This window comes from Leucoraja erinacea, unplaced genomic scaffold, assembly GCF_028641065.1.
Source record: "Leucoraja erinacea ecotype New England unplaced genomic scaffold, Leri_hhj_1 Leri_566S, whole genome shotgun sequence".
NCBI lineage: Eukaryota > Metazoa > Chordata > Chondrichthyes > Rajiformes > Rajidae > Leucoraja > Leucoraja erinaceus.
The window spans coordinates 69,033-77,099 of record NW_026576472.1 but is presented as its reverse complement, the minus strand read 5'-3'; the positions used below and the strand labels follow the sequence as shown (position 1 = coordinate 77,099).

General features: G+C 44.4%; 1 protein-coding gene across 1 annotated transcript in view; it reads right to left on the bottom strand.

The window, feature by feature from the left end:
• Positions 1-210: 210 nt before the first annotated feature.
• LOC129694171 (Fc receptor-like protein 5) overlaps positions 211-8,067 on the bottom strand; it is a 29,907-nt gene continuing 22,050 nt past the window's right edge. Inside the window, exons 4-6 of the mRNA XM_055630888.1 lie at positions 6,757-7,050; positions 4,958-5,071; positions 211-2,161 (exon numbers count right to left, since the gene is read on the bottom strand). Of these exons, the coding sequence (XP_055486863.1) occupies positions 2,094-2,161; positions 4,958-5,071; positions 6,757-7,050 (476 nt within the window). The 3' untranslated portion in view covers positions 211-2,093. The remainder of the gene's footprint in view (positions 2,162-4,957; positions 5,072-6,756; positions 7,051-8,067) is intronic.

Genomic DNA, 8,067 nt, shown 5'->3' with positions numbered 1-8,067 from the left:
TCAACTAATATCACGTTAAAAGAAAACTTAGATTAATGATAACTCTTTAAATACATAAAGAGATAGTATTGTCAATCCGCTGACTGGAAGGCATGCAAACAATGCTTATCACTTCAGTGCAAAAAATAAACTAAACTGAACATATTGTTCTTGAAGGAAAATATTGCTAACAAGCCTTAATTAGTAAGGGCGTCAAAGATTCGGGTTCAAGGCAGGAAAACGGGGTTGATTTGGAAAGATAAATCAGTCATGAATGAATGCCGGAGTAGACTCGCGGTCTATCTTTATTGGCTAAACCTTGCAGTAAAAATTATTCCCCACGATGTATCTGTACACTGTAAATGGCTCGATTGTAATCATATATTATTTCCCACATCCCTCTGCTCTGCTAAACTCCCTCTCTACCGGTGATGGGAAACTCCCTATCTACCGGAGTAGACTCTATGGGCTAAATGGCCTCATTCTGCTTTGTGTCTTTTGGACAATTGCGGGAAGTTTTGGACCCGATATATTTGCTGGCGAGGGAGGACGTCTAGAAGATGGTTTCGGTGCTGATCCCAGGGATGATTGGTTTGACGTATGATGAGCGTTTAAAGGCATTGGGCCTTGACTCGCTAATGTTTAGAAGCATGAGGGGGGACCTAATTAAAGCGTACCCAATAATGGAAGGACTGGATGATGTGAATGTGGGGAGGGTGTTTCCAGTTGTGGGAGAGTTTAGAATCAAATGGCAGAACCTCAGAATAAAATGACATTTCTTAAGAAAGGTGAGGAGGAATTTATTTGCCAGACGGCGGTGATAATGTCGAATTAATTGCCACAGCCGGCAGTGGAGGCCGAATCAATAGGTATATTTAATAGCGGAAATTGATAGGTTATCAATTAAAAATGGCGTCAACGGTTCCGAGGAGAAGGCAGGTGAATGGGGATAAGAGGGAAATCTAGATCAGCCATGATCAAGTGGCGAAGAAGACTTGATGTGCCGAACGACTCATGATGCTCCTAGGTCTTGTGGTCGTCTGTTTAAAAAAATGTGGATATTGGAAAGGTGAATTAAAGTAACTTACATGAGCATTACATCAAATCAGGTCAAGAGCTTCATAGTGAATAGCAGTGTCCTAGAGCAGTGTTTGAGAGCAGAGGGATCTAGGTGTGCAGGTACATGGTTACCTGAAAGTGGCATCACCGGTAGATAGGGAGTTTAGCAGAGCAGAGGGATGTGGGTATATAACTCCCTGTTATGCATCACCAGTTAGGGAAGCCAAGAAGATGTTTGGCACTTTGGCCTTTAGCAGTTAGAGTATTGTAACAAGTTTGTGTTTCATGTTGCAGTGGTATAAGTCGTTGGTGAGACTGCATTTGCAGTATTGTGTTTGGTTTTCATCACCCTGTTACAGGAAAGATATCGTCAAGCTGAAGTGGGTGGAGATAAGTCTTACGAGGATGTTGCCAGGAATTGAAGGCCTGAGCTATAGGGAGCGGTTGAGCAGCCAATGACTTTATTCCTTGGTGGACGGGAGGATGAGGGGTGATCTTATTAGAGTGTGTAAGATCATGAGAGGAATCGATATGGTAAAATGCACAAAGTATTTTACCCAGCGTTGGGAATCAACAACTAGAGGACATAGGTTAAAGGTGAGAGGAGGAAGATTTAATTGGAACAGGAAGGACAACTTTTTTCACACAGAGAGTGGTGGGTCTGTGAAATGAGCTGCCAAAGGTGGTTGTTGATGCAGGTACTATCACAATGTCTAAACTACATTTGGACAGGCACATGGAGAGGTTTAGAGAGATATGGGCCAAACGTAGGCAGATGGGACTAGTGTCGATGGAACATGTTGGTTGGCGTGGACGAATTTGACCAAAGGGCCTGTTTCCATGCTGTGTGCCTCTATGACGTTATTGACTATGGTTAGCTGCATGACTGCTTGTGGTTTATGGCTTAACGAGTCTTGAGCGGCCTTTAAATTCTTGAAGGCAGGCAGATGTGATTGTGGTTTCAAGCTGGAAAGGGTGCAGTTGGGCCGAAGGGCTTTTTTCCACGCTGCATGACTATGAAGTAGAAAAAGCCCATCAAATTGCACTTTCATGTTTCATAAGGTTGTCTCTGCCGAACATGGAGTATTAGTTGCGTTTAAGTCGTAAAAATGGACTTCATTCCCTGCACAAAACAAAATATATTATTAATATTAGGCAGAAATTATGTTCATGTTCATAAGTTCAGGAGCAGAATTAAGCATTTTTGCCCATCAAGACCACTCCGCCATTCAATCATGGTTGATCAATCATTCTCTCCCCACCCCATTCTCTTGCTTCCTGTAATCCCTGACACCCGTACTAATCAAACATCTATCACTTCGCTAAAAAATATCAATTGACTTAGCCCCCACATCCTTCTGTGTCAAATATTTCCACAGATTCACTGGCCTCGAGCTAAAGAAATTCATTTTCATCTATTCTGTAAAGGAACGTCCTTTTATTCTGCGGCTGTAACCTCTGGTCCTAAACTCTCCCACCAGTGGAAACATCCTCTCCACATCTATCCAGGTCTTTCACTATCGATAAGTTTCAATTAGGACCCCCACTCACCATTCTAAACTCCAGCCGACAAATGTTCATCATACGGTTTCGAGGGATATGGGCCAAACGTGAGCAGGTGGGATTATTGTAGAGGGACCAAGTTGTTCAGCGTGGGCAAGTTGGGTTATAGGGCCAGTCTCCGCTCTGTATGACGGGTGTCATAGTATCATAGAGTCTTACAGTGTGGAAGCAGACGGTTCGGCCCAACGTGGCATCACCATTCAACATGCCCTATCCATATTATTTCTACCTGCCTGTGTTTAGCGTTTTAAATGTTGGGGTAGTCCCTGCCTCAACTACCTCCTCTGTAAGTGCGTTCCATACAACCACCAACCTTTGTGTGAAAACGTTGGCCCATGTTATCAGAAAGCTGTTGTAAAGCTGAAAAGGGAGCAGATAAGATTTACGAGGATGTTGCCAGGACTCGAGGGTTGTGGCAACATCTTCCATATCTCTCTATATCACTGTCTATATCTCTCGGTTCCCTCACATCTGACTACGTCTGAAGAAGTGGCTAGAACCAAACCGTCACCGATTCATTTTTTCCGTCACCCATTCATTTTCTCCAGAGATGCTTCTGACCCGCTGAATACTCCAGCTTGTTGAATCTATCATCAGTATAAACATTGATTTATTTAACTTCAAGTAACCTTTGCTTTCCCTCTCCCCGTCCCTCCCCCATTCTAGTTCTCCAAAAGGTTCAACTGTCTTCTTGATTAAATATTACGGAATATTTGCCTCATTGTCACCTTACCCTCAGCTAACTATGTACCATTCTAGATGTCCCTTGAGCAGCATCCCCTTTGATCTGTGTCTTCACACAGTAACCTTCCATATATCCAGTTTCCCTCTCCCCTGACTCACAGTCTGAAGAAGGGTCTCAACCTGAAACGTTACCCATATAACCATATAACAATTACAGCACGGAAACAGGCCATCTCGACCCTTCTAGTCCGTGCCGAACACATAATCTCCCCTAGTCCCATATACCTGCGCTCAGACCATAACCCTCCATTCCCTTCCCATCCATATAACTATCCAATTTATTTTTAAATGATAAAAATGAACCTGCCTCCACCACCTTCACTGGAAGCTCATTCCACACAGCCACCACTCTCTGAGTAAAGAAGTTCCCCCTCATGTTACCCCTAAACTTCAGTCCCTTAATTCTCATGTCATGTCCCCTTGTTTCAATCTTCCCTACTCTCAGTGGGAAAAGCTTTTCCACGTCAACTCTGTCTATCCCTCTCATCATTTTAAAAACCTCTATCAAGTCCCCCCTTAACCTTCTGCGCTCCAAAGTATAAAGCCCTAACTTGTTCAACCTTTCTCTGTAACTTAGTTGCTGAAACCCAGGCAACATTCTAGTAAATCTCCTCTGTACTCTCTCTATTTTGTTGACATCCTTCCTATAATTAGGCGACCAAAATTGTACACCATACTCCAGAATTGGCCTCACCAATGCCTTGTACAATTGTAACATTACATCCCAACTTCTATACTCAATGCTCTGATTTATAAAGGCCAGCACACCAAAAGCTTTCTTTACCACCCTATCTACATGAGATTCCACTTTCAGGGAACTGTGCACAGTTATTCCCAGATCCCTCTGTTCACCTACATTCTTCAATTCCCTACCATTTACCAAGTACGTCCTATTTTGATTTTGCCTGCCAAGATGTAGCACCTCACACTTATCAGCATTAAACTCCATCTGACATCCAAACCCCACCCATTCAATATCTCCGGAGATGATGCCTGTCCCGCTGAATTACTCCAGCATTTTGTGTCTATCGTCGGTGTAAACCCATCATCTGGATTCCTTCCTACATAGGACGCCATGGTGGCGCAGCTGTGGTGTTGCTACCTTACAGTGCCAGAGACTGCGTTTGATCCACACTATGGGTGCTGTCTGTACAGAGTATGTGACCTGCATACAGGCATTCTCGGGCATTTCTAGTTTCCTCACATACTCTAAAGTACATTCATTGGCTTATTACAATTGTAAATTGTCCCTTGTTTTGGTAAGATAGTGTTTGTGTTTGGAGATCGCTGGTCAGCGAGGGCTTGGTGGGAAAAGTGCCTTCTCCAGAAATGCTGTCTGAACCGCTGACCTGCTTTCCGGGGTAAACCGGGAACGGGGTACTGATTCTGGATGATCAGCCATGATCATATTGAATGGCGGGGCTGGCACGAAGGGTCAAATGGCCTATTCCTGCACCTATTTCCCATGTGTCTATGTTTCCAGGCTGAATATTTCGATTAAACTAAACACACTATAATATGGAGGTCAGAAGAGTTATTTTCCACGCTGCATTACTGAACTAAACTCGTGTTGGGGCAATTGTTTTATTTTAGTTAATGGTCATTCCGTTACCTTTTTTCCTCTTGATTATAATTGCAATAGGAATTACAGCAGCTGTGAACAGCAGTAAAATCCCCACAGCAATCACCGGGCTGTATTGTGTCATTATCTTAATCCACACATTGTCTGTAAAATAAAGAGTAGTAGTGTTAGATGATAATTAATTGTAAACATATTTTGAAAGACATATGACGTTGGTGAGGCCACAGTTTTCCTGTGTATTTTCTTGATTTGAAGAAGGGTCCTGACCCGAAATGTTAACCATCCTTGTTATCCAGAAATGCTGCCAGACCTGATGAGTTACATCAGCGCTTTGCGGCTTTTCTTGATCTGAAGATGTCCCGACCAGAAACCACACATCAATGTTGTCCACAGATTCTGCCTGGCCCGCTGAGTGAATCCAGCACACTGTGTCGTTTCAATGGTGAAATACAAGGAAATGCAGATTCTAGTCTTCAAAAAAACAAAAAGTGCGGGAGTAATTCAGCACCCACCAGCAGTAGCTGTGGAGAACATGGATAGGCAAATATTCAGGTCGTGACTTTATCATACTGATTGCAATAGGTGGGGGAGCTGTAAAATAGGTGAAGAGGGATGAGTGATAGGTGAATACGTGACCGGGGGGGGGGGGTGTAGTTGATAGGCAGATGGCAAAGGCCAGAGATGAAAAGACTAATGTGTGAGGTAGAACAAGTGATAATTATGAAGTCAGTAAAAGTAATATAAGGAGAAACCAGGATCTGCAAAGTCTAGCAGCAAAAACACACAAAGTGTTGGAATCTCAGCAGGTCAGGCCACATTTCCAGTGACCCCGGTAGTATTTTCTGTGTTCTATATTCAATGTGCTATGTTCAACGTTCAATACTCAACGTTATATATTTTCCACTATTTTCTACATTCTATATTCTGTGTAGTATGTTCTGTCCTGTACATTATGGAAACAGGCCCTTTGGCCCACAAAGACCGTGCTGAACAGCGATCCCCATACACCTTCACTTTCCAGCCGTATAGACGTTGTGTGGAAATGTTGCAGTTGGAATACATATATATATATAGTATGGAAACCTTCCACCCACCAGGCCTGCGCCGACCAGCGATCATCCATACACGCGTTTAATTTAGAGCTACGGCGTGGAAACAGGCCCTTCGACCCACTGAGTCCGTAATGACCAATTATCATCAATTCACTCAAGTTTAGTTTAGTTTAGAGATACAGTATGGAAACAGGCCCAACCAGCGATCCACACACGATAACATTATCGTACACAGCATTCCAGCGACAATTTTTACCAAATCAAATTAAGCTCCAAACCTGTACATCTTTGGAGAATGGGTGGAAACCGAAGCAGCCGTGGAAAACACAATCAGTCATTGAAACGTAGAAACATAGAAAATAGGTGCAGGAGTAGGTCAATCGACCTTCCAGCCTGCACCGACATTTAATATGAGCATGGCTGATCATCCAACTCAGTATCCTGTACTTGCCTTCTCTACTTACCGCCTGATATATTTAGCCACAAGGGCCAGATCTAACTCCCTCTTAAATATAGCCAATTAATTGGCCTCAACCACCTCTGTGGCAGAGAATTCCAGAGATTCGCCACTCTCTGTGTGAAAAATGTTGTTCCCATTTAGGTCCTAAAAGCCCTCTCCCTTATCCTTCAACTGTGACCCTTTGTTCTGGAAGTCACAGGGAGAAAGCACTATCTCCGTACAAGTAGCACCCGTGTCCCAAGCACTGTGAGGCAGTTAACTGTACCGCTGCATCACCTTTCCCCGCCTGCTGCATTGCGTGTGTGTGCTGTCCTTACCTTTTACGGTCACCCGCTTACGTGCTCTGGCCGCTGACGTTGACACCTTTCCGTTGACGACTAGCCTACAGATGCATGAGTATTCCCCTCCATCGGAGAGAGTCACGTTGTCCATCTTGAACGTCAAAGAGCCACCCTTCCCCAAGACCTCCCAGCCGTCTGAGACATCTTCTCCAGATCTCTGCAAGACGGCGGTAGTCTCCGTATGGACATCTGAGCAAGCGCACTCGAAGGTGATGCTACCTCCGACCTCAACATCGGGGGAGTCAACACTAAAGAGCGGATTTGACGGTTCTGTAGGAAGGAAAAAGAGAGTCATAGAGCCATCGTCATATAGCCATTGAGCAGAGCATAATGGAACTGTTCAGCATGAGGGCCACGCTATATATTTGGCACATGTTTGCGGACCGTAGATAAAATAAATAAAATGTCACACACACACACACTGACATACACACATTGACACACACACACACACACTAACACATACACACAGTGACATACACACACTGGCACACACACATATCGAAACGCACATGCACACGTGGACTCAGACATGGACCCGCACACCGATACTCACACACACACACACACACACACACACACACACACACACACACACACACACACACACACACACACACACACACACACACACACACACACACACACACACACACACACACACACACACACACACACACACACACACACACACACACACACACACACACACACACACACACACACACACACACACACACACACACACACACACACACACACACACACACACACACACACACACACACACACACACACACACACACACACACACACACACACACACACACACACACACACACACACAGCCAAACAGACAGACACAGACACAAACACAAACTCACTTACAGGCTCTCCAACACATTCTATCTCTATCTCTCTCTCCGTCACAATTTCACACATTCTATCTCTAAATCTCTCTCACTCACACATACACGTGCACTGTGATCACCCCTCAGGCATATTAACAAAATCAACGAACGCATGATGCTCACCCATCGGGCACACAAATACACAAACATAGAAGCGGTTAACGGTCCGCCGAGATCCACAGGGCTGGCGAGAGAGATAGATAGATAGAGAGATAGATAGATAGAGAGAGAGAGAGAGAGAGAGAGAGAGAGAGAGAGAGAGAGAGAGAGAGAGAGAGAGAGAGAGAGAGAGAGAGAGAGAGAGAGAGAGAGAGAGAGAGAGAGAGAGAGAGAGAGAGAGAGAGAGAGAGAGAGAGAGAGAGAGAGAGAGAGAGAG